We start from the raw sequence: 26,184 nt of genomic DNA, 5'->3' as shown, positions 1-26,184 counted from the left end.
CTCTCCCCAACCATAAACACTCTCTACTCCCAACACTAATTTCTGCACCTGATTTCAATTTTATATTCCTCTTCTAGTAGAGGACAGTCCTGCTTCCAACGTGTACAAATAGCAACATACTGCCTTTTCAGGAAAACCAGAAAAAGGAGGATCTGGGAACTGGAGGTGAATAAAAGGAGAGGCTGTAGTAGACAAAAGGGACTTTTGTCAGTGAGGTTTTGGGGAAAATGAAGCTGAAGGAATGAAAACCCAGGCTATAGAATTGCCCCCTTGTATCGGCTTCGAGGGAAGACAGTTCAAGAGGTTTACAGGAGGTTGTGATCTCCGGTACTGCAGCTGAGTCTCTGAAGCGGGGAGACACCTAGAGGGCAGAATTTGCAGTTGTGATGAGAAAACCAGACACGCACTGACAAGTGAATGGAAGCGGCTGAGAGGACCGGGAGCCTCTTAGGACAAACAAGCATGATCTTCACTGAAACAAATCATTTCATGACAATCAGTGGAGCTGTAGGGAAGAACCCAAGATGTCTTTGTGGCTTTAGTTTGGCAAATAAGTATCACAATAGGTAATCACTGTAGGTCTCCTTGCTTTGTAGATTCACTGGGTGGTCCAGCTCCATGCTTCCCCTTCAAGATGGTAAGTTCTTCCACTGTGGCTTTTCCTACTACAGGGCTTTTGTAGGGAAGGGGGCAGTAGTCCATCTAATTAAACCGGTGTGATCAGTACAGCAAGATCCTACGGAAGTGGCAAACGTGTCCTTGACTCAAGAATGGTGGCTGGAAAACTCCCCCCAGAATAAAAAGAAGGAATGGTTTGGCTAATTGCCTGCTTTGGGCGTTAAAGACCCCAAATTCATCATCACCACCAGCATGCCTGAATACCACTTCTTCCACAAATTACACTGTAAACAGCACACGGATATAGGTGGACTGACGTAGCCGGAGACGAGGTTTTCAGATACGCAGCTTTCCCTCCTGCGCATTGCAATCTTGGTTAAACCTCAAGCCCATCTGGAAAAAGTGTGAGGGCAGAGATGAATTTGAGGGCGAGACGCAGAGGAAGATGCCAGTTAACATACCCTGTGAAATTTCAAAAAGACCAATTAACGCCTCCAATCCAACGCCATCCACACAAACGCACTCTGACTAGTGGTTAACCGGGCTGTCCTTCAGCGGCCCCCGGAGGCCGTGACCAGTTTAACCGTCTCGTGACCAGCCTACCTGCAGTCACATCGACCACGAAGTACCCTCCAGGGCCCCTTACCGAGTCTGGGCAACGGCAGAGAAACGCTGCTGCCCCTATGGAGAGGCCTGATCTGATTTGTGCTTGCCCACCCAGGCACCGGAAAACTCAGTACCGCCGCGCCTGGCTAGCAGCCAGGGAGGAACCGGCACGGACCCCGAGCCCCTCCTGCCCCCCGCCGTCGGTTCTGGGGCCGGAAGCCTCCCCGGCTCGGGGGGCGGGCAGGGGAAGGGGCGGGGGCCAGGAGGCGGCCCGGGCGACACGGAGGATGCACGCGGGGGCCTTGGGGCTCTCGGCCCTGCTGCAGGCGGCCGAGGAGAGCGCGCGTGAGTGCCCACCCGGCGCACCCCTCCTGCCCCCCGACCCTTCCGGACTCCCGCGCCACCCCTGCCGCGGCGGGCAGCCCACCCCGGGCCCGCGCTCAGCTCTGCGAGCAGGTGGCACCCCCCCCCCCCCGTCACCGTCCTAGGTGGGACCCCGCGTATGCACGCCCCCCCCCCCCGGAGCCTGGGCACGTGCATTCCGCCCTTCCCTCCGCAAAAGCCCTTCTGAACTCAGCGGGGGCTGCGGCGCGAGCTGTGCCATGCGCGGGCCCGATAGCGCCCCACTCTCCCGGGCCCGGGCCGGCCTGGGGGTCTCGGCGGAGGGGGAGGCATCCGCGTGGCCCCGGGGGACAGGGGATCCGCCGCGGGGTGCAGGACCGGGCCAGACGCGGCCTCCTGGGAGCAGCCGGTCCCGCCACGCAAGATGGCAACACCGTTTAGCGCCTTTGCAGTTTGAACTTGTAACTCTTTCGGCGCCGCGGAGGAGGCCCCGCCCACTTCCGCCAGGCTCCGGGCAGAGGCTTCGGCCGGGAGGCGTGGGGTTTAATGGGGCCCCGGCCTCCAGACCCCAGGAGCCCCGCGCCCTTCGCAGCACGCACGCGTTTGGTGACCCCGGCCCGCTCCGGCTCTCGGCCTTCCCCTTGGGAGCGAGTTGTTGCCTCCGGGTTGGCGGGGTCTCAGCTTGAACCGCTGTCCCTGTGGGTCCCCCTGTGGCGTCCCCGCTGCGCTGTTTCAAAGGCGCCTTGGCCACGCACCCGGGAGGAGCCCTAGTGAGGGCTGCTGCAAATGTCCCGGGTCCAGCGCCGCGACAAGCAGGCCTCAGACACAGGACCCCCATGTCAGTACCCACCCTCGGTGGTCCCGCAGACCTTGGTCCCTCCTTCCCTTCCAGCCAGGAACAAACTAGGGCCACAGCGTTTCTGGACCTAGGCAGGGCAGTGACTTCTCCTGAGACCCAGAGACTTTGTGCCGGAGACCCTGTTTGCCTCGGTAGGACGAGGGGTTGGGGAGCAGGAAACCCAGGGTGGTCGCAACTCCCAGACAGAGCCTGGGGGGGGTGGGGGGGACAGGGAATAGCCGCTCTGCCCCCTCGGTCCAGACCTGCAGGGTCCTGTCTGGACCTCGGGCAATTCCACTACAGTTCACAGCATTATGTGCCCATAAATCCATCTTAAACTTTAATATTGGAAAACGCAAGCAATGATCATATAAAATGATTATAGTGAATTAGTGCATCTACTAGCCCTGGAAGCTTCAAGCACCACCACCGCCCCCCCAACTTCATTGACTGACACTGCAGATCCCAACCTAGATTTGTCTAACTCTCCTCTGTTACTCTACCCTAGCATCCTCAAATATTAAAAAAAATAAATCCCCAAAGAGGAGGATTCGCATTTAAAAAAAAAATTTTTTTTTAATGTTTATTTTTGAAGGAGAGAGAGAGAGCATGAATGGAAGAGGGGCAGAGAGCAAGGAAGACACAGAATCCCAAGCAGACTCCAGGCTCTGAGCTGTCAAGAGCCCCAGGTGTGGCTTGAACTCATGAGCAGTGAGATCATGACTGAGTCAAAGATGCTTAACGACTGAGCCACCCAGGTGCCCTGAGGATTAGCACTTTTTAATGCACATAGTAGGGGCAAGTATTTGGTGTGTGCTGTCCTATGCAACCCAACAGCCCCTCTGTATGACCATGTGTCTGATCTCTTGGGTCCGCTGGAACTTCCTGGTGCCCTCACTCCACCTCACGCCTGTCCGGAACTCTGGCAGGCTCTGCCGGCTCCTGGGCTGGGCCGAGTGGAGAGCCCTTTGAGTTTTGGGGATGCAGGGTTGGCTGTCATTCGTTCTTCCTCCAGGCTTCCATTCACCCTCGTCTTTCCTCTTTCGTCTGCAGGCCTCTGCTCCGTGGTTTACTACTTCATCACGGGACAGCCCCTCTGGGGATGGCTGGCCCTTTCTGTGCTGCTGCCTGGCTTCTTGGTCCAGGGCCTGAGCTATCTGTGGTTCCGAGCAGATGGACATCAAGGTCATTGCTTGTTGGTCATGCTACACCTCCTTCAGCTCGGCGTGTGGAAGCGGTAAGAACAGGCAGCCTCCTTTCACCTCTGGAGCCTGATTTCATACATGCAGTAGGAGCGGACATTTTCTGTCCTTAGGGTCGTAAAAGTTCAGGGCTGGGAAAATGCTCAAGGCCACCGCTTTGAACCCTTGCTCTGATACGGGCATCCCCTCTTCCAGCTGGCCCTTCCTTGAGCATCTCTATCATCAGACGGCTCCTTCCAGAAGCAGCTGTGACTCTTTGAAAGCTTTTTCTTTGGTTTGGCTGAATTCTGTCTTGCTCTTGTTTCCATTTGTTGGTCAAGGCTTTGGAGCCGTAGAAAGTGACTGGCTTCAGGAAGCTGCATTTAAGCCCCTACTACCTTAGGTGAGGAAGGTGATGTAGATTTAACCACAGACTAGGCAGTAGGACTGGCCTTGTTACATTTGCATCAAGGCTTCATTTCAGGATGAAGCCATTTGGGAGCTAGTTTTTTGTTTTTGTTTTTCCCACACAAAAAAGCAGCCTCAAAGGACCTAGTTAGTGCCCAATAGCCTTACCTGTGGTTCACCTCTGCAGGTAAGATACTGTTTTCCCTGGGAGTACCTCGATACCTGGAGGGTCAGGAGAGATCTGGCAGGGAGTTTAGGTAAATGGCAAATTTCAGCTCTTAGCCACCTCATAATCCCATAGCTGCCAGGAATTTTTTTAAAAACGGGAGATGGGGGGGCGCCTGGGTGGCTCAGTCGGTTAAGCGTCTGACTTCAGCTCAGGTCACGATCTCGCGGTCCGTGAATTCGAGCCCCACTTCGGGCTCTGGGCTGATGGCTCAGAGCCTAGAGCCTGCTTCCGATTCTGTGTCTCCCTCTCTCTCTGCCCCTCCCCCATTCATGCTCTGTCTCTCTCTGTCTCAAAAAAAATAAATGTTAAAAAAAAAACAAAACGGGAGATGGGGCTCCTGGGTGGTTCAGAAGGTTAAGCACCTGACTCTTGATCTCAGCTCAGGTTATGATCTCATGGTTCGTGGGTTCAAGCCCAGCATCGGGCTCTATGCTGACAGCATGGATTCTGTCTTTCCCTCTCTCTGCCCCTTCCTCTCTCTCCTTCTCTCTCTCAAAATAAATAAACTTTTTTAAAAAGAGAGAAAAGTTCGGGGATCATACCAGTGAAGCCATGCAGCTCAAGTGTTCATTAAGTTATAGACGCCAAGGATTGGAAGGGTATTCAGGAAGTCAGTGCGAGTTTGAGATCTTGGGCTGTGCTTCTGGAGGCTGTGGGTGGTTTATGCCTTCAGCCTTCCCCCAAGGGTTTCTCTGGAGGAGCTGAAATAAGTTTTCTGATTTCTCTGCTGAGTCTGAAGAGGGAATGATTCCTCATATGGAATCAGTCTCAGAAAGGAATGACTCCTTTCCACCCAGTGCAGAATCTCAAATAGGACGTAGCGGGTGCTTCTAGTAAGGACATTAAGCAACTGCCCCAAATTTCACTGGGCCACTCACAGCTGGAGCCCTCTGTCTCTGAAGGCACTAAAAGCACATTTGCGGCCACAGCAGTTTTGCCCAAAGCTGGGCCTTTGTGTTCAAGGCCTTTGTTCTGGGCACCATCCACCATAGTGGGTATTTTCAGTGCCTTCCCTCAACCCAGCCTGGTAGGAAGCCCATTAAGGGCTGCGGTGCCCTGTAGGTCCTCACGTATGTGACCTTGAGGTTAGATAACCGAACATTTGATAATTCAAAAGGAGAGTTCAGTGAATGCCAGTCACTTGAGAGAAGCTTCCAGAATAATTGCCCGATAAATCTGCTTTCTGAGGCTGTGTGGGGACCCTTGGGCCCATCTGATCCAGTGCTTTCTTCAGGTATGGGTCTGGGTCAGGCCCACGACACATCCATATTCATGCTGCTGGTGTCGCCTGTGATTCCGGATTCTTTTCTCCCCCATGCTCCCTCAACATTTCGTAAGTGGTGCTAAGAGTTTCTGGTACACACTAGTGTTTTTAAATACTAAAATGGATAATGGAAGAGAGTCATGAAAGTGAGACCTCAGGAGAGACAACTTGTCATCTGTATCTCTTTTTATTTTAAAAAAGTAAGTTTAAAGGGGATTTTTAAAAACCCACATAATTTACAAGGACAAAATAAAAAGACATGAGAAAAGCCAGGAAGAGGAACGATAATGCTAGAAAACAGGACGAGCGAAAACGGACAGTTGTTCACGGTGAGCCACAAATTTGACTCCCTGTCTTATAAACAACCCATGCAAGCAGAAGCTATGAGGGTTGCCGTGTTTCTGAGATCCAAACACAAACAGAAATCCACCTCCATAGAAGAAAGCTTTGAAAGTAGAAGTAGAAAGCAGCCATTCTGCATCTCATCCTGGATGGGCCAGTTGGGTTTCCAGAGAGAAAGCTGGGTGAGATGGGGTCCTTATTCTAAGTCTACCCTAAATTTTGCAAGACTGTCTTAAAGCCTGCCAAGAAGCCTTTCAAGAAAAAGTGCAGTTTTCTGAAGCACCTGTAGGGGGAGCCAAAACAATTGCATTTGGCACAATCCTGACTGGCCTTTAAGAATGGATCACACTTTAAGTGACTTTATAACCTAATGCAGAAGAATCTGCTAAGAACAGGAAAACTAAGAAAACACAAACCTCTTGAAGCAAAGTAGCTTATGAAAAATACAAGAGCTTAAAACATATATGTATTTTTTTTATTCCAAATGATATATACTATATTGATGGGAAGTCTGATTCTATTCAAGTGACCTGACATTTGTGACCCTTTGTTTAAACAAAATCAGCCACTTTTCTCCATTTAGCTTTTACTTTTTCACTATAATGATACATGTTGCGGACATCTTTTTTAAAAAATGTTTAAGCCTGTGAATCCATTTGGAACCTCAGCATGAAACAATGGAGGACTGTGTAACTCATCCCAACCTTAGGACCTGTCCTGGCTTAGAAATTTTTCTTTAGCGGAAGCTACAAGTTCTTAAAAGGGAAGTTGAGGTGAATTTTAAGGTTACATATATTTAAAAGTATGTAAAATACAGCCATGCTCAACCTCCCTCGTCATCAGGGAAATGGGAATCAAAACCACCATGAGGTACCGCATCACACCTGTCACGATGGCTAAAATTAACACAAGAAACAACACGTGTCAGCGAGGATGTGGAGAAAGGAGAACCCTTTTGCGCTGCTGGTGGGAACGCAGACCAGTGCGGCCACTCTGGAGAACAGGATGGATTTTCCTCAACAAGTTCAACAGGATTACCGTGTGATCCAGCAATTGTACTTCTGGGTATTTCCCTAGGAAATTGAACTCCAAGGAGTTGAAAGCAAGGTCTGGAAAAGATATTTGCATGCCCGTGTTCATAGCAACATTATTCGCAATTGCTAAAACAGGAAGGACCACCAAGCAAAGCAAGTCAGCAGATGAATGGATGAGCGGAATGTGGTTTACACACCTGATGGAGTATTATTTAGTCCCTAAAAAGAAGGAAATTCTTCAGTGCTACAACAGGGATGGGTCTTGAGGACTTTATGCTAAGTAAAATCAGGCAGTCCTCAAAGGGTAAATAGTGTGTAATCTACTTATATGAGGCATGTAGAGTAGTCAATCTCATAGAGACGGAAAGTCGAATGGTGTTGCCAGGGGCCGGGGGAGAGGAGGGCATGGGGAGGTTAGCGTTTAATGGGTGCAGAGTGTCCGTTTTACAAGATAAAAAGGTTCTGAGGGTGGATGGTGGTGATGGTTGCTCAGCATTATGAATTACTACAAATTATTAATGATCTATAATTATAGTGTTAAATTCTATTACTTTAATCATTTAAAAAAACTTTTTAATGTTTATTTATTTTTGAGAGAGAGAGAATGAAAGCAGGGGAGGGGCAGAGAGAGTGGGGGAGACAGAGGATCCAAAGTGGTCTCTGTGCTGACAGGAGAGAGCCAGATGCGGGGCTTGAACTCGCGAACCGTGAGATCATGACCCGAGCCAAAGTCAGACACTTAACCGACTGAGCCACCCAGGCACCTCATATATTAATTATTAATACCACTGAACTGTACAGTTAAAATGGTTAAGATGGCAAGTTTTATGTGTATTTTACCCCAATTTAAAAACAGATTTAAAAGAAATATAGCCATAGCCATGACCTCAAGCTGCTCGCTATCTCAGGTTTAACATCGCCAAAAAGTGTGAAAGTGGAGAGAAGTGTGCGTACTCTTCGAGCTTGTAGGCCTGTGACAGACTATTCTGGATGAGGTGGATATGTATGACTTTCTACTTAAGCTGTTAGTGAGGACAGAGCACAGCTTGCTGGGAAACTTCATTCCCAAGGCCTGCGTTAGCTGAACTACTACTGTCTTTCCAAAGGTCAGTTTAAAGCGTTTGTTCCTGACGCAACTAGAAATCTCACACCATCACCAACACAGCTCGACCCGCCCGGTATACATTTGTTCACACTCGGTGACGTGTGTGACGAAAGGGTCTAGACACCCATGATTGAGATGGGGTCTCTGAGGCCTGGCTGGGGACACAACCGAAAGCCAGGAACTCAGAAGAACAGAGAGAAGATGTTCGCAGCCCTGGGGGACAGCCTGGGGGAGGCTCCCGCGGTAGCAGTGGCTGTCGGCCGGTTGGGCACCAGCCACGGATCGTCACTGGGAACTCCTTAAAAACCCAGTCGTCCATCTGTGCCTGGACCCACATCACAGCACAACAGACTGTCTGTGATTCTCCAAACGCACCTGTTTAACCAGAAAATCTGAGCCTGGAGCCCAGCAACTGTACTGAAACAGGCCTCCAGGTGACTAGAGCTCAAGTTTGAGAACCGGGTGCTGGTGAGGGAGCCCTAGTGTCAGGGCCGAGGAGGTGGCCGACCCAATCCGCCTGGACGCAGAGGCCCGGCCCACCCAGAGACAGCTTCCAAGGCACATGGAGAAGCAGAAGGGCTCGCTCAGATGCTGTGCTTGGTCAACTAGCACTTTGCCATAATGTGAGCACAGGCAAGAATTTTCTAGATGGGAGACCGATTGGGCTGGGTCCCGCAGGGACTTGTCACTAGGGAAGGAATTTGGGTTCTACCCTCCAGGCGTCTGAGACCCATTGGAAAGGTGTAAGCAAAGGACACACATGGTCAAATGAGGCACTTAGGGAGATGGTTGTGGGGACAGTAAAGGCAAAGGGACATGCTGGGGAGAGACCAAAGGCTGGCAGGCTGCGGGAAATCCGGGCAAGAGCGAGGGGGACCCAGATGGAGGCATCAACCCCAGGGACGGAATGTGACGGGAGCTACTGCCCAGTCCTCTTCCTGCCCACGGCCGCCCCCACCTGGCCTCAGCTCTGACCCTGGGCATCCCCGACGGCTTTCCAGTGATCTCAGTCTGACTTCCAGACTCTGTGATGGCATCCAGATCCCCGTTCAGAACACCAGGTGGACTGCATTCCCCCTGGCTGCTCTTTATTTCTTAGAAACGAAACCCAAAACCTCAGCTAGACCCGAAGAGGCTCCTGCTGGCCAGCCCCTGCCTCACTGCTCCCGTCATGCAGCCGCCCTTTCAGGGGCCCTCTTCGGCCCACCAGCCCACAAACGCTCTCTTCGACCCCGCTCCCCGGCTGCTTGCCCAAGGTGCGTGCACCGCTCCTTTCCTGAGAGCCCTCTCTGACCACGTCCCCGGTCCCTGGACTGGTTCCAACACGATCCGCCATTCACACTGCTCATTTCCACATGATTTTCTTCTGGCTTAAACATTCCAGGTGCACGTGGTTTCTTTCCCCGGCTGAGCCTTGGGCTTCTAGAGAACATCTTTCCTTTCCTTTTGTGCCTCCTGTTAGCTCCAGCAGGTGGTGAAAGCCCAATGAAAATGCTCCTTGAACTAGTGAAGGCTTCGGGGACACATGATTCAGGACTGAAAGGGAAGCTATAATCCCCTGATGTTTACAGTTGTGGCTTTCTTTGTTGTTGTTTTTCTTACCATTGTGTTCCTGTCAGAGGTCACAGCTTCAAAGGCGCAGTAAGAAATCAGTCTGATCCAGGATTCCCAATCGTGAAAAAGGAAAACTTTTCCTTAAGCATCTCTCCTGGGCCCTCGGGACCGTGAATAAGGCTGTTTCAAAGAGGACCCCCATCGGCCCTGACCGTGGACATGTTGGCCAGAGATGACAGGGAGGCTTGTGGCCTGCGGCCAGCGCCCCAGGGAGCTCCTTGGAGAGGAGCTTTTCAGGTGATGTGAAGGTGTGTCGTGCTCTGAGCTAGGAGCAGGTAAATTGAAATGACTTCCGGTTTTTCTTAACTCGGACAAGACAGGCTTGCGTCCCTCTAGAGTTGGTGGACACCTGCTACAGTCAGGTGTAGTGATCTCCCTTGTTCCTGCTCATGAAGGAGGGACACTCGTGCACGGGGAGACCCTTGTGTGGAAGCCCAAAGTCCACGGTGCCCGGTGGTAAAGGATGGCGATCCATATCAGCTTGCAGACAGCTTTCCTAACAGGGCAGTATCGGCAGAGGTTTCTGGGATGGGTTTATGGAAAACAGGAACGGGAGCATTTCCTAATTTCTTTTGTGTTGGTTGCTTTTCGTGCACCGTAGGAAGGTCGGCCAGGCTGGGGGAGCCAGTGTGTCCCCAGGGCCTGTGACCGTGGAGTCTTGCGGACCGCTGGGGACTGGCCTCCCCTTCCTGCTGTCCTCTGGGCCAGGCCCGACTCCTTGGACCAGGCAGTTGGCGGTCGGAGGTCTCCAGACCCGCAGCGTCCTGTTAGCTTTGTGCACTTGATGTTGGCCGCTGTGCGGTCCTTTCGAAAGCCTGCCCTCCTCGCTTCCTGCTTCTATCCTCCCAGCCTGGCCTGCTTTATCCTTCTCGTGCAGGCCTCTCAGTGGGAACGGTCCCCAGGGTTCTGTCCTTGGGCCACTGCTGTCTGTGTGCCTCTGTGTGCCGTGTCCCCATCCTCAGATGCCTCCCGTCTGAGGACGGCATATCCTCCCGGCCCGTCAGGCGTCCCCCCGGAAACTCTGGCTTGTTTCTGTCCGGAGCACGCCGTGCGGCAGCTCCCTTGTCCGTCACCAGGTCCCCGGCCACCCCCCAGATCTCCTCCATCTGCTCCCTGCTTCCCACCCCCCGTTCTCTGTTCTCACTCAAGCCTGCAGCTGTTATTGCTGGGACTAGTAGACGAGCCGTCTTCCTGATCTTTCTTTCTGCAGCTCACACGACACCTACACACGTACAAGGGCCTGGAAGGGTGGCTTACAACAGACACCTGTTTCTCAGTCCCGAAGGCTGCAAACCCAAGATCACGTTGTCCGCACATTTGGCTCGTGGTGAGGGCCGGCTTCCTGGCTCGCGGTCGTCTTGCTGTGTGTGCTCACGTGGCCTGGCCCCGGTGCATGTGAGCAGAGGCTCAGAGAGTGGTCGCTGTTCCTCTTCTCGTGAGGGCACTCCTCCCATCATGGAGGCCACCTCAGCGCCTCGTCGAAAACTAATTACCTCCTGGAGGCCCCGCCTCCTAAAACCATCACACTGGGGACTAGAACTTCAGCCTAGGGATTCTGGAAGGACACAGACATTCAGTCCATCACATACACACAGGAACACGGTCAGCCATACCCCAAACACCACACACACAGGTCTGCCAAGTCCTTTTTCCAGGGCAAAATCCAAACCCCATCACCCGAAATTCAGGGCCTGAGCTACCTTGCAGGGCCACCAGAGCCCCACCTTCCCCTCACCTTCCAGGCATCTCTCTTGCCCAGTCCCCAGCGAAGCACCCCTCCCCCCCCACCGTCCTTCCTTATTCAGCTCTGTGCCTGTCTCAGTTTCAGAGGCGCACAAAGTTCCACGTTCTGTGAGGACGAGGACGAGAGTTCTCTCATTTCTTTACGCTCTAAAGCAAGGACAGCATGGTGTCTTGCAATATGCATTTGTTGGGTGAATTAATTCCCATCCCAGCAGGTCCTGGGGTGGAAGACGCAGGCCGGGGTTAGCTCCACGCCTCGCAGGGCTCTGAGCGGTCCCCAGCCAGCCTGTCGGGTCCAGGCTCCCGTCATGCCACCCCCGCCCTCCCGGCCACCCGTGAAGAGCAATCACCCACTGTGGCACCTGAGTGAGACCTGCCCGCTTCAGCGTGGTGTTCTCTAGAATGCCGCATGGGAGGGGCGCCTCCGTGGCTCAGTCGGTCAAGAGTCCGACTCAGGATTTTGGCTGAGGTCATCATGTCACGGTTTGTGAGTTCAAGCCCCGCGTCGGGCTCTGTTCTGACGGTGCGGAACCTGCTTGGATTCTGTCTCCCTCTCTCCCTGCCCCTCCCCTGCTCATGCTCACTCGCTGTCTCTCAAAAAAATATACACATGTATTAAAACAAAATTTAGGATGCTGTATATGATAGGCCAGAAAAGGGGGTGAGGCATCCTGTTAAAGCTGTCACAGTCTGACTCTGCACCCCGAGCCGTTGCTCATCCTTAGGCACTGGGACGCCGCGTCCACTGCTCTACAGAAGGAGCAGGAAGCCTCCAGCCGAGGCCAGCTGCTGCTGCAGGAGGCCGACCTGTCCGCCCTCCGCCTCCTGGAAGCCCTCCTGCAGACCGGGCCCCACCTGCTCCTCCAGACGCATGTTTTCCTCGCCTCGGACTTCACAGATGTTGTGCCAGGTGAGACACGTCCAACCCCGAGCGCAGACCCCCCGACTTCCCCAGGGGAGTTACAACGGATGCCTTACTTAGAAAAAACTTTCAACCCAAGATCGGCCCCTGCTTGGGAGGATTAGGGCCGCCCATGCTCCCTGGCATGAGATGGCAGCTAAAACAGGTGTCTGTTTGAGGTTGGCTTCCTTCGTGGGGTCAGTCCACAAGGCAGAAATTGCGCGGAGTCACATGACCCACACGTGCCTTGGGAAGGGACCACACGCTGCTCCTCAGGGGCATCAGTGCCTCAGCGTCTCCCGTGTCCTCAGGCCCTGGCCTAGCTTGACACAGCCAGAGGCCTAACCGTCCAAGAACAAGTCTGGCCCACGAAACGTCACCAGTGTCACCAGTCAACGTTTCCTGTGGCGTCGGCTCTCTCTCTCTCTCTTTTTCTCCTGGTCACTTCTTGATTCTCTGCCAGCCGCCTCCTCCTCCTCCCTCTTTGCCGAGCGCCCACATTTGTGTGTGCTTACACGAAGTACCTAAAACTCAAGACTGTGCCGTCCTTCCGTCCATCTTTATCGTGGGGCCTGGCACGATTTGTGTTCTGGCTTTATTTCTCTGACTAACCCTCCACATGAAGGAACACTGGCTCCAAGAAAACACTCCCCACACGTGTCGCGCACGCCTGTCACGCTGCCAAAAGCTGGGACCAGAGAGAGTTTGCCCAGCAAAGTACGTTTGGGATGGAGCTCCCTGCTCAGGAATTCTCCTACAGCTGCTTCGTTACCAACAGAGCTCAGACGGAGGGCTGCAAGGATCAGTGGCCCGGGCTCTTTTCTTAAAGGGCTTAGAAAGGAAGGGCCCCGCTCGCTTGCCAGGAAAGAGCACGCACTGGGCTGTGCAGAGGAACCAGAGGAACCGCCTCCCGCGCGTCCTCATTTCTTCCTGGGCGTGTGTGCTCGTGTCTGTGCAGAGTTGTCGCGCTCCCCGCCCATCCGGGTGCTGGGTTCGGGATGCCCCGTGAGCAGCCGGGCTGTATGGGGACGTGAGACGGCCCACAAATACCGTTGTTGTCCGCTTGCCTTCCAGGCGTGAGCGCCCTGTGCTCCTGGTCCGCGCTGTCCTGGGCCCTGGTGTGCTATGCCTGCTTCATGGGCTTCGTGAAGCCGGGCCACGTCTTCACACCGTGGGCCGCCCTGCTCTGCCAGCAGCTCTGGAGGATGGGCATGGTGGGAGCCCGCGTCCTGAGTCTGGTTCTCTTCTTCGGAGCGCACCGCGTCTGGGTTTTAGTGTTTGGAGGTAAGCAGGGCGAGTGCTGTGGCTGGCTGTTGCTGTGTGTAACAGACCACCCCAGAACATAATGCCTTTTGGTTTTTAAAATTTTTTTTGGATGCATTTTATTTTATCCCCCACCATTTATTTATTTATTTTTATTTATTTATTTTTTAATTTAAATCCAAGTTAGTTAACACGTAGTGTAATAATGATTTCAGGAATAGAATTTCGTGATTCATCACTGACATATAAAGAACTTAATGCCTTAAAGTAACCATTCACGACCATCATCCCTGGTTCTGGGGGACCCCGCTGGGCACCTGGGGGGTTCTTGCTCACGGGGGGGGGGGGGCCTCAGGTGGGTGCTGTAGGATTCATAAGGAGGCTCCACTGGGCTGGCCGCACAGACAGTGGTCTCGCTCCCACGGTGGGTGCCCGCAGGCCCTTTCTCTCCAGCAGAGCGGCCTGGGCTGTGGACAGGGTGGTGGGGGTTCCAAGAGAAAGCAGTGGGAAGCTGCCGGTCCCCCTAAGACCGGCCGAGCGCTGGATCAGCACGGCTTCTGCCGTATTCTGCCCGTCAAAGTAGTCATGGCCAGCCTAGAGTCAAGAGCACGGAGGAGTAGACTCCACCCCCTGTGAGGGTACGGGGAGGGGCTGCATATGGCGCTTCTCTCTGGAGACACGCTCCCGTGGCTTAGATAGCCCAGCCCTCAGCCCGGCCAGCTCCAGACCACAGCTGCAGCCGCTGTGAGAGCTCCCCGAAAGACCATGTCCTGTATCACGCCTGAGATCTTTTCTGTAGAAAAACAGGAGGGAGGCGTCGGGTCCCGCTTGTCCCGACCTGACACAAAAATGTACAGTGCCCCGCTTCTGACAGCCCTCCGTTTCTTCTGAATGCTGATTTTGGACACCTTCTCTGTTTCAAATAGGGGATCTCCACTGAGCCCACCTGTCACCCCCCGCCCTCAGTCTAGGTGCGTGGATGTGAGAGTGACGATGGGGTCTGCCTGACCCTGCGGGAGCCCTGCGGGGGTCTCGGCGTCCCCACCAAGCAGAGGTGTCTCTTCTGGCCATCAGGCAATGCACTCTGTAAGAAGGAACAGTGTACTCATGTTTTAAGAGAACGGGAGACACTGACAGATATTTACACTGAAGCCTGGAACAAACATTAACACCTGTTGGCAGGAAGGAGAAATTTTTGAAAGAAATTGTGCTGCTAAAGAGAGATGAGCTTTTTTATTCATTTTTTTTAAAACAAATTCAGCTCAAACTTCAGTAAGATATTATTCATCTTAAAATAGGGGAATAAAAATTATAGCTGGACCACATACAGATCTTTCCTTTGGATGCAGATGTTTTCAGCTCTTGAACTAGTAATTTAAACAATAGTGAGCCAGGGGTGCCTGGGTAGCTCATCAGTTGGTTAAGCAGCCAACTATGGCTCAGGCCATGATCTCACAGTTCCTGAGTTCAAGCCCCCATCAGGTGAGCACGAGACCCGCTTCTGTCTCTCTCTCCCTCTCTCTCTGCCTCTCGCTCACTTGCACCCTCTCTCAAAAAAAAAAAAAAAATAGTGAGCCATGAGGTTCATAACAGCCTCCTTAGGCACCTCCTGGAACTGGAAGAGTCAGTACATAGTGTTTGGGAAGTGTCCTTGAAGGTAGCCTTTTGTGTGCTTGTCCCCAAATTAGTTCAACTACCTTTTATGAGGATCAGATGAGATACTGTGGGCAAAGAGAAAAGCTGCTGGTTTTCTGTGCCCTGTGAATCTCTCCTGGGTTTTGATCTCTCCTCTGGGATGCTGAGTCAGGTGTGGTCAGGACAGAGAGGACGGCTCTGAGCCCCGGGTCTCCATGTCCGTGCCCCTCCCCCTCCCCAGGTCCCCTCCGGGACCCTGACTTCCATGGCCTGCCTCCCTCCAGGTGCCCACTGGCTGGTGATGACCTTCTGGCTTGTGGCACAGCAGAGTGACATCATCGACAGCACCTGCCATTGGAGACTATTCAACCTGCTCGTGGGGGCCGCGTACATCCTCTGCTACCTCAACTTCTGGGACAGCCCTTCCAGAAACCGGATGGCCATGTTCTATACGGCAAGTGGGGCAATGATGGCTTTCTTTACTGCTAATGTTACAAATTTCATATGTATAGAGTGCACGCGGGTATAAGTGTGTGCATGCAGGCATGTGTGTACTTGTGCATGCATATCTATTGAAGGAGGAATAGCTTGATCTTAGGAAAAATTCTAAAAGGAATCACTGTCGTGACAGTGACAGGCTCTATAAATCGCAATCCGACCTCCAGTTTTTCCTACATGGTTAATGTAGTAAGAACTGTGTTTTTTGGACACTGTCTACATCTGATAACTATAATCACAGCTCACCTATGTCAATGTCATATACACAGTGTCCTAGTAGCTCTGTCATTACTGAGTTCCAGGCGTGTCCTTAGGACAGTGGGAAAACCACGAAGGTGAGAGAATGCCTGTCATTGGGCCGCTTCTAGCCCAGTAGGGAGGATGGGCTCCGTTCCCAAATAACTGAACGACGAGGCAGAACGTGGGTAAATCCTGGAAGACCAGCGGTCTGAACTCACGAGTATGTTGGGGATCACTTCCTGTCGGATGAGCAGAGGCGCCCTTTCTAGAAGGTGGAAGTTTAGCTGCATTGCAAAGAGCAACGGAGAGAAAATGCGGCCAGCACCTCAGAGCACCGGTTTTGGAATCAGGCACTTTCTGTGGGACCGTGGTTCGCCATTTACTGTCACCAACCCACTTGGCCAAGGATTGAAACGCCCTGAGTCTGTTTTTCCATCGCACATTAGGAGCAAGGTCTCTCAGCGTGGCTGTGATAATTTTATAAGATCCACCCACTTCTCAGGGCCTCCAGTGAAGATGAAACACATAACCTGGCACCGAATAACCAACACGTCGTGGCCATTATTGATGATAGAAAGGGAAAGAGACTTTCAGGGGAGCAGACCCTCTAGGACGGAGCTGTGAGCAGATGGAAGGTGTCCAGGAGACAGCGGTGGTGTGGTCACCTCCTGCTTTTAGGGGAGCCCCGAACGGCTTATCAGCCCTGCAGGCTACGGGGTCCACAGACGGTGAGGATGCGTGGTGCTGGACAAGTTATAGAGCCGCTCCAGGCCTCGACCTCCCCGTCTGAGAACCAGGAATAACGGTACCCATGTCGCTGTGCGGGAAGAGGGCGGGTGTGCAGAGCAGCCCATGCCCCTGCGGGTGTGGCTGATAAGCTGGAAACATCCAGAGAGAGGTCACTTCCGTGGCTGTGTCACAGTCACACCTTTGCCAGCCTAGCCCCTGGAGTCTGAGAGGCTGCTACGTAAGGAAGGGAAAGGAAAACTCGGTCCTTCCCAGCCCACTTACTTACTCTGTCACTGGGCCCGCGGGCAAGGGCAATTAAGCGGGAAAGACAGAAGGTGGACAGTCCTGAGGTGCACATGTATTTATCGTCCAGCCCTCTTGCTCTGCCTCACAGACCTCTGCAGGCTTATCACAGCTAGGGGCTCCACCCACGGAGGTGACCAGGCACGTCCAGGGCCACAGGCTGGCCAGCGAGGTTGCCCAGGCTGCGCCCTGATCCCTGGGCGTCTGGTCCCAGCCTCCTGCCAACACCCCTCAAATGTCAGGCCTGCCATCTGCCCTTCCTTGGACCGCCTTCCCCAACAGGCGCCTTCCTGGGAAAGAGACACGGGTCCTGACCCCCACAGAATGTCACTCCTTTGGGGTAAAGTGCACTGTCGGCAAACAGAATGTTAATGCTGCCTCCTCGTCTGTTGTTGTTATTCCAAAAGCCAAAACAGTACAGAGTACTTGGAAGTCCACTTGCTAAGGGGGGTGGGCCTGGGGGCTTGGGGTAGCTCTGGTTTTCAATGGCTAATGGCTTTGCTTAAATCATGGAAAGCTGTCTCCAAGGTCAAAGCAGGAACTTCTACAATTCTTCTCTCATTGATTCGCTCAACAAGAGTACGAAGCATTTGTCATCTTGTAGGTTCTGTGCCACGATGTGTTCCTGTCCCCCTGTGACCTCCTGTTCTCATCTTCCAACCCTGGGAATCGTAACGGAATCCTTAGGAATAGCTAACGGTTCGGGCAGGATCATCCTGCACCAGCCGCTGTTCTAAGCTCATTAACTGTCTTTATTTCTCACAACGCCGCATGAACCGAAACCCATTTTACAGATGCAGAAACTGAGGCATAGAATGGCCAGGCATCTAGTCAGACAGAGGCAGGATTCAAATCCAGCTGGTCTGCTGCTACAAGGCCAGCTGTGGCCGGGCAGGACAGCCAGGAGCGTTTGAGCTGGAAAGGCCTCGGGCCTCTATGCGACCCCTTCTCAGCCTGGGCGATTGTCACAGGCGTTCAGGGAGCCTCTTCGAGGTCGATTCCCAGGTGCCTTGTCAGCGATTCCAGCCAACAGGTGTGAGCGGGGCCCTGGAATCAGCGTTTGAGAAGCCGCATCACGTGGTGCTGATGTTCGGTGACATCGAGAACCATTTACCTTAACTTCTCCCTCACAAGGTGGAAGCCGGCCCCTGGGTGACATGTGACGGGGAAGCCAGGTTTGCCCTGGTTCACGTGTCATCGATTCGCTCACCTGAGCCTGCACACGCGGCTTCCTCCGTGCGCCAGAAATGGATTCAGATGCCGGGGTGTGCAAAAGTCGACTCTCAGCGGCCAGAGACACAGACCCGTGAATGCAACCACGGGGGCCAGAGAAATGACGTTACCAGACCCCCTCAGGAGCACAGAGGCTGAGAGAGGAATGCCAGAGAAGGCTGTACAAGAGGTGACCTTCGAGCCGGGTCTCGGGAGATGAACGTGGCCTGAAGAAAAGGCAACAAGGGCTCAGGAGCATTTGAGGCAAATGCGACAGAAGCAAAATAAAGAGTGTCAGGGACATACGTGTGGTGGTGTGGAAGATACTAGTTAATGCAGCGAGGGGCGCCTGGGGGGCTCCGTCGGTTAAGCGTCCGACTCTGGCTCAGGTCATGATCTCACTGTTGTGAGTTCGAGCCCCGTGTCGGGCTCTGTGGGGACAGCTCGGAGCCTGGAGCCTGCTTTGGATTCTGTGTCTCCCTCTCTCTCTGCGCCTCCCCTGCTCGTGCTCTCTCTCTCTCTCCAAAATAAATCAACATTCTTAAAAATTAAAAAGTAAATAAAGGCAACGAAAATAGAGCTAATGAAGCCCACTGCAACAGGGAAGAGGGTCCAGCATGAACCCACCTCAGTCCGTTTGTGGGGAAGTGACTGCGCATTTTAAAGGGAAGATGGGGACACGGAGGGGCCATTTGAGCAGGGTCAGGGGAAAGGAAATTTATCAAAAGTGGGAGAGAGGTGGTTAACGGGACTGTGACATCTGGTTTTCTGGTTGGCATTTATCTGGCGGAGGCGCCCACTTGTCGTATCTGGATGACTGAAAGCTGTAGTTCATGCAAGTTAGAGCGAGCCCCGCCCCGCCCCCACGCCCCCAGGGGGCCTGGAGGGTGATCTTGAATGTTCAAGGCTCAAAGAAACCGTCCTTCTGGATTGCAGACGATTTACACCTCAGAGATGCAAAGGATTTGTATGCCAAAGCTTGCTTGCTTGCTTTTTTTTTTAATTTATTTTGAGAGAGACAGAGACAGCCTGAGCAGGGGAGGGGCAGAGAAAGAGAGAAAGAGAGAGAGAGAGAGAGAGAGAGAGAGAGAGAGAATCCCAAGCAAGCAGGCTCCACACTGTCAGCTCAGAGCCTGAGGTGGGGCTTGAACTCACAAAACAGTGGGATCATGACCGGAGCCGAAAACAAGAGCCGGACGCTCAACCAACTGAGCCACCCAGGCACCCCTGCACTTACAAGCTTTATAAAGCAACAGGTCCAAGGGGGGGTTCAGGGGCTACCGGCCTTTCACCAGATTTCAGCTGGAACGAAGAGGAAGTCTTCCAAGCAGCATTGCTTCCTTGGGCAGAAACGGGACTACGGCCAAGGTCCTCACCCTCGGGACACAGCCTTGAGGGGCTAGGAACTGTGTTAGTGTTCGTTCAGGTCTCTCAACGTGTGTGTTGGGGGGGGCGGGGGGAGGGGAGCAGTGATGGACAGAAGCATTTGTTCTACGTGTCTGCAACTTTCATCGGCCCAGCTTGAGGCCTGGCCAAGGAGAGGGCTTAGAGATGCGGATCTGCGTCAGGTTTTGTCAAGGAGAGAGTCTATGTGAGCAGAATGGCATCGTATCAGTCAGGGTTCTCCAGAGAAACAGAACCCGGAGGACACGCAAAAACACATAAGAGGAGATTTATCATGGGGATTGGCGTACGCAATTTTGGAGGCTGAGATAGGACACGGTATGCCTTCTAGAAGCCGGAGAACCAGGAAAACGTTGTGTAATTCAGTCTGAGTCCAGAGGACCGAGCACTGGGATCTCCCACGTCCCAGGACAGGAGGTCAGCTCAAGAAGATGGAGGGTTTACTCTTCCTCCACTTTGTCTTCTATTGGGACCCCCCCCCCCAACAGATTGCATGGGGCCCACCTGCACTGCTGAGGGTCCTGGTCTTTACTCAATGTACTTATTCAAACGCTAACCTCTTCTGGAAACGCCCTCACGGACACACTCCGGAATACTGTTTTACCGTCCGGGCATCCAGACAGCATCCAGGCAGGCTGGCCCATCACATCTGCCATTACGGTCATTGTGGGAACCGCATGTTGGAGGGTTACTCTGGAAAGGAAACTTCGGGATGCGCTATAAACAGAATCGCCCACACTGTCAGGGAATGGGGTCTCGATGGCCCTGGGTTGAGATGGGGCTGTCTCGAGGTGTGTTGGGGGAGATGACAAGGTCTGCTCTGTAGGTGAAACAGATCGCCCGGCAGCAGTGTGGAGGAGTGATTGTGGACAGGGAACAAAGGACCCGGACAGGAAACCATAGGACCCAGATAGGTAGTGACAGGATCACAACTACGAAGGTGGCAGTGAGGATAGGCAAAACGGCAATGAATTTGAGACAGACATAAGAATTTGGCTCCACAGACCAGATAGCTGATGAGACATGGTTAATGTAAGGAGCGGAGAGAGACAGACCCCACGGTCTGTGGACTGGGCTGGTGGGTAATGTCATTTAATGCTGCAATATGCCTGCTGGACCTTTGAAACACTGCTGCCCAGAGCCTAAAGGCCTGGGGAGAGTGGGCATTCTTAGGATTGTTAAGTAGCTCTTAATAACATTTTTAGTTCTTTCCATATTTGACTTTCCTGGAGTTAAAATGGGGCCCATGAATGAGCATGGCAAAGATTCCTAAGACTTTTGGGCCTACCAGTATTAGAATTTCTTAATTTCTTAATGCCTCCTGTATAGTATGGGAATGTATCATCTTCTAATTATGTCCAGTTTGTTTACTTATTTTAAGAAATATATTTTAATATATAAAAACTGGCAACCAAAGTTAAGAAGCCAGCCTGGATGGGGGGGTACAAAGAGACTTCTGCAAGAGCGGCCGCCATTTTGGACCGCGGAGGAAGGCTTTCCTTGCTGTTCCCTTGGGCCACAGGCCAAATTTACCTCTAAAGAGGCAAATAATTGAACAAACAATACTAACATTCTTATCAAAGTTTGTGACCTAGCGTACTGGAATTCGATGGCACTATGAGCTCTGCAGATACTTTTATTTATTGCACGATAAAACTCAGACACACATGCACTCAGCGTGAGAACATGAAATGTATAAAACTGGGAATAAAAGTCTCCTCCCTCAGCCCACCTGACTCAGCGGAGGGAGCCACCGTGGCCACGTGGGCTATGCCCTCACCTTGCACGTGCACTTACGATTCTGCAGACATTTTAATGAGCTGCATTGAAAACAGGGAGAATTCCCCCTTTGCCAGAGAAGCTCTCTCAGACCTTGACCCTGCTTCTGTTGGGAGGGGGTGGCCCAGTCAGCCGTGGGGACCCCAGTGGACATTGAGGACAGAGGCTTCAACACTGAAGGACACTGCTGCAGAGTTTAGGGTGAGCGTCCCCGAGGCCACGTGCACCTGACTTTCGGTGCTGACTCTACCTTTCGGTCCCACAGATTATGCTGCTGGAGAACATCGTCCTTTTGCTGTTGGCCACTGACTTTCTCCAGGGGGCCTCCCGGACGAGCCTGTGGACCATAGCTGGAGTCTTGTCTGGATTTCTGATTGGTAAGGCCCCACGTTGCCCTCTCGTTCCCTCCCTCCCCACCCCCAACTTTTTTCTTTACCATAAACTGACTCCAAGGGCAGGAAGTGATGCTCAGGAGCGTGAGGTGGAGACCAAGGAGTGGAGCTCACTGTGCCTCCGGTTGTGCCCCCACCAGGGCCCCAGACACTGAATGCGGCTTCATCCGGAACCCGAGAAAATCCGGACCCACACTGTAGACTTCTATCAAAAATGACTCGTGGGCGGGGCCTCCTCCCCGGGCTTCTGGCTGAGGTCCAGCACGTGACTGCCCTCTCCTTTCCACCTCAGCATCCCAGCATCGGGGAGCAGAGCAGGGATCCCCAACATGATGCCCCGTGCTGTATGCCAACAGGAACCCTAGGACGTGGGTGCTGAGTTACCCTCAATTCAGAGCTGAGCAGCGTGGCACAGAGGAAGTTAAATAATGTGCCGTAAGGTCAGATGCGGTGTAGGTGGCGGAGCTGGGACTCACACCCTACTCCCATCTGGCGTCTACACGGTGCCTGGCAGTTTCAGATCATCAGCTTGGTTTTGTGAATGAGTGTATGACTCAGAGCACTCCGTGCCTGCCGCGTTAACCTGGCTTCACAGATGGCCATGAGCTGGAAAGGGAGTTCCTGTCTGCTCTTGGGAAGTGAAAATAAAGGAGGGAGGGAGGAAAGGTGTTTTCATTCTCAGCGTGGTGACCCAGGGCACAGTGACTGGGGAGCTGGGGACAAGGGTCAGCCCCGGGGCTCAGACGGAGACACCTGCCGATCCTTCTCCCCCTCTTTCCGGAGCTGCCCGAACCCCTGACTCCCAAGTGGCCCCGGAAGGCGTCCTCAGTGGGAAGATGGTGAGTGAGCTCTAGTCAAAGGCACACAGGCTTTATAAACCGTTTTTTTTTTTTAATGTATGTTTATTTATTTATTTATTTATTTTTGAGAGAGTGTGAGCAGGGGAGGGACAGAAAGCAAGGGAGACACAGATCAAGCAGGCTCCAGGCTCTGAGCTCTCAGCACAGAGCCCGACGCGGGGCTCGAACTCACAAACTGTGAGATCATGACCTGAGGCGAAGTCAGACGCTCAACCGACTGAGCCAGCCAAAGGCACACAGGCTTTAAAGCTGGCAGCGCTGGCTCACATCTTGAGCGCCCTTGACCAACATTTATTGAGCTCCTACTGTATGCCAGCCTGGGGCCACAACCCAGAACCCTGTGCATGACATGGCCTGGCCAGAAGGCTACCCATGAAACGTGTGTACTTTGGACTTGGCTGATGAGGGGACTTACTTCCCCTTTCTGACCTTGGGTGGCTCATCACAAAAGAAGGGTGACCTCTCCCCCACCAGCATCGTGAGAACTCAGAATAGCGGGTAGAAATGGGTTCGGGGGTACCCACGGCAGAGCCAACAGTCACCCCACGGGAATGCTGTCTCCGTTCCCCCGCAGGAGGCCCGCTTTGTTACCCCCCCACGCCTCATCCCCCAGAAGTCCTCGGGGAGAATCCACGGGACCACGTGTCAGCCCCACCTCCACCCCCAGCTCCATCACCCTGCCGTCTGCCAGCCCCTCCGGGGCTTTGACCCCCCGCTCCGGCTTCAGACTTCTTGCTGTTTATAATGAGTGCCCTGAAACCAGGCGCTTGATCTAGTACAACAGGAAACTGGAAATAACGTGGGAGGCTACTGGAATGCTCTGCTAAAGAAATTATTGCCGTCGTCAACACTTCTGATCAAAATAAATCGCACTGACAACAGTGTGATTAAGATGTTTATGCACAGAGGAAGTGTTGCTGCTGCTCATGGAAATTCCTTGATACGGGCTCCTTGATGGCTGTGGTCAGCCTTTCCTTGGGGCTTGTTTTTGAGGTTATCCTGACCACCCCCTCCTCGAGCGTTGGAGTCTGTCAGCCGGCGTGTGGATGGTTTTGCCTTCTGAGTATTTGTTCCAGTCACTTGAAAGTGAAATGAGCATTTCTACGAGACACCTCACACGCAGCACAAACACACATAACACACTCGTGTGCCCCCCCCACCACCCCCCCATCTAGGGTGCCTCGAGAAAGAAGTCATAGAATCAATAGGTTATTGACTTGGCTATTAGGATTTTCAGCTTAGGAATATTTGCAGCTTACGGAAGCCGGAGCCTACTTAAATGCCCCCAAAATATCCAGATCTGATCCTCCATCAAGAGATCACGTTTGAGATCCCAATTATATTCCTCTGTCCAGAATTCCAGACTCTGGAATTCTCAAGCCGTGGGGAGGATACAGGACTTCAAAGAACATGACCTTATGTTCCTCTTTTTCTTCTTTTCTAGGCAGTATCTCGCTGGTAACTTATTACAGCCTGCTACACCCTAAGTCCACAGACATCTGGCAGGGCTTTGTGACAGAGGTCCGTGGCACTGCAGTGGTTGATAGAGCAGAGAGAGAATCTTCTCCCCGGGCCTCGGCCGCAGCTGGAGAGAGGCCAGGGAACCCAGGGGACAGTTGTGAGTTAACACATCTGGGTAGGGCCCCTAGCCCACAGTGGGGACCCCCAGAGGCTGGGCTGGAAAGCCAGATCGTTCAGGAAGATTCCTTCCTCGGTCACCATCACTGGCTGTTGGTGAAACTTGCCCTCAAAACAGGAAGTGTGTCTAAGATCAACGCAGCCTTCAGAAAAGACGGTCCTGGCTTCTTCGGTCCCCCTGAGTGGGGGCTGAGCCAACACCACAACCATCAGACGACGCCCAGGTTTTCCCAGAAGGAGCTCGCATCGTCACCCCACGACCCCCTCTCCTCAGACAAGGGCTGTGAGCCTCAAGTTGTCTGGAAAGCAGAGGCCAACCTGCTGGACACCTCAAGCTACGTCTCTTTGGCCAGCGACAATCCAGACGAAGCTCCTGGCCGGCGGTGGTCAGCCGCACCCAGGGAGGGCAGCCCCAGGGAAGGAGCCGAGGCGGTTTCTCCGCTGCAGGGCAGGGGTGCAGGTGACCAGACAGGAGGGGCAGGACAGGAGAGCGCCACCCTGTACTTTAGTGCCACGGCCGAGGGGGCCACATCCCCACAGCGGGAAGCCGGGCAGGCGACTTTGCAGACACCCCTGTCTGGGAGGAGTTCGGAGCCCTCCCCTCGGCCGGCCACTCGGCCCTTCCCTGCCACCATGGCCAGCATTAGCCCGATCCTGGGCCCGGGCCGCACCGGCAGCTTCCGCCCCAGCACAGGCTTGCCCGGCAGAGCCCTGGGCGGCTCAGAGCATGGGGGACAGCAGGAGCCCATGGGGGACCCGAATCTTCCCACCATTGCGGGGACACGGATGGCATTACCAGAGGTGAGCCTGAGGCCCGCAGACGAGCCTTGCCTCACATCCACCCCCAAGTGTGAGCCTGCCCACGGGGACTGCGGCGGGAGGGCCCGGCCGAGGACCATGCCAAGTTTCCCCATGTGACCGCAGTCCCGGCGGGCAGGGCGACAGGCGGCTGAGTCACGCTGGTCCCTGGGCTTTGAGATTTGAGACCTGAGAATCCCAGTTCTACCTCTGCTCTCCGTGTTTCCCCCAGACCTGTTTGCACAACTGAAGCATGAACGAGCTGGACCAGATTATTGGCGAGCTCCCCCACAAACACCATGTACACACGTGTGCACAGAACACACTTTCCTGTCACGCTGTGGGAGCGGGGCAAGGGCCTTCCCGTCAAAATTGCCCGCTTCCTTTTACCAACGATATGATCCCGATTTTTAAATTTAATTTAACCTTAGTTTTGTTGCTGTGGCTTCCAGGAAAGTCAAAGGTAAAGAAAGCCCAGGGTTCCGTTTCATTGTGAGTTCTCGTTACAGTTTGCCTCTGCTGACACGAGGGGATGATCAGTCCCTTAAAAATGTATTCTCCCTGTATCACTTTACGGACCTCCATGATAAGATAATGCAAGCCCTTTCTGGAAGCAGATGAGAAAGCTGTGCTTCTCATCATCAACATAGCGGAAGAATGCAAATGTCATCCTGAGATTCCTTTGGCAGAAAAAAAAAATGCTACGTTTGTTGCTGACCCTGCAGACCCCCACCCCGCACGCCGGCCAGCCAGCAGCCTGGACCTCACACTCCATTTCCTCTACCCCCACACTTTGCTCCCTCCTCCGTTCCACGGGGGACACTACCTGTGGTCTGGACTCGCCGGGCGAGAAGTGCGGCCGCTGTCCATTTCCTTCTCTATTTCTTTCTCTTCTTCCCCTAAACTGGGCTCTTTGTAGACAGACATTCACATCATTTCTGCAAGCCTTCCTTCAGAGCTGGTGTAAAAAGTGCAGGCATAGGGGCCCCTGGGGGACTCAGTCGGTTAAGCGTCCGACTCTTGCTTTCGGCTCAGGTCGTGATCTCACGGTTTGTGGGATGGAGCCCCAAGTCGGGCTCTGCACTGACAGCACAGAGCCTGCTTGGGATTCTCTCTGTCCCTCTCTCTCTGCCCCTCCCCGCTTTCTCTCTCTCTCTCTCAAAATAAAATAAACATGAAAAAAACAAGTTTAAAAATTAGAAATAAAT

General features: G+C 53.3%; 1 protein-coding gene across 1 annotated transcript; it reads left to right on the top strand.

Annotated features, from left to right (window-relative positions):
- Positions 1–1,511: 1,511 nt before the first annotated feature.
- Positions 1,512–25,801, top strand: XKR5 (XK related 5). Its single transcript, XM_042934181.1, has 7 exons — positions 1,512–1,569; positions 3,458–3,641; positions 12,050–12,234; positions 13,300–13,509; positions 15,408–15,577; positions 21,554–21,665; positions 23,985–25,801. The coding sequence occupies exons 1-7, from the start codon at positions 1,512–1,514 to the stop codon at positions 25,094–25,096; spliced, it is 2,031 nt and encodes a 676-aa protein (XP_042790115.1). The 3' UTR covers positions 25,097–25,801.
- Positions 25,802–26,184: the final 383 nt, after the last annotated feature.

Source organism: Panthera leo, chromosome B1 (genome assembly GCF_018350215.1).
Source record: "Panthera leo isolate Ple1 chromosome B1, P.leo_Ple1_pat1.1, whole genome shotgun sequence".
Classification (NCBI taxonomy): Eukaryota; Metazoa; Chordata; class Mammalia; order Carnivora; family Felidae; genus Panthera; species Panthera leo.
This window is presented reverse-complemented; position numbering and strand designations above follow the sequence as displayed.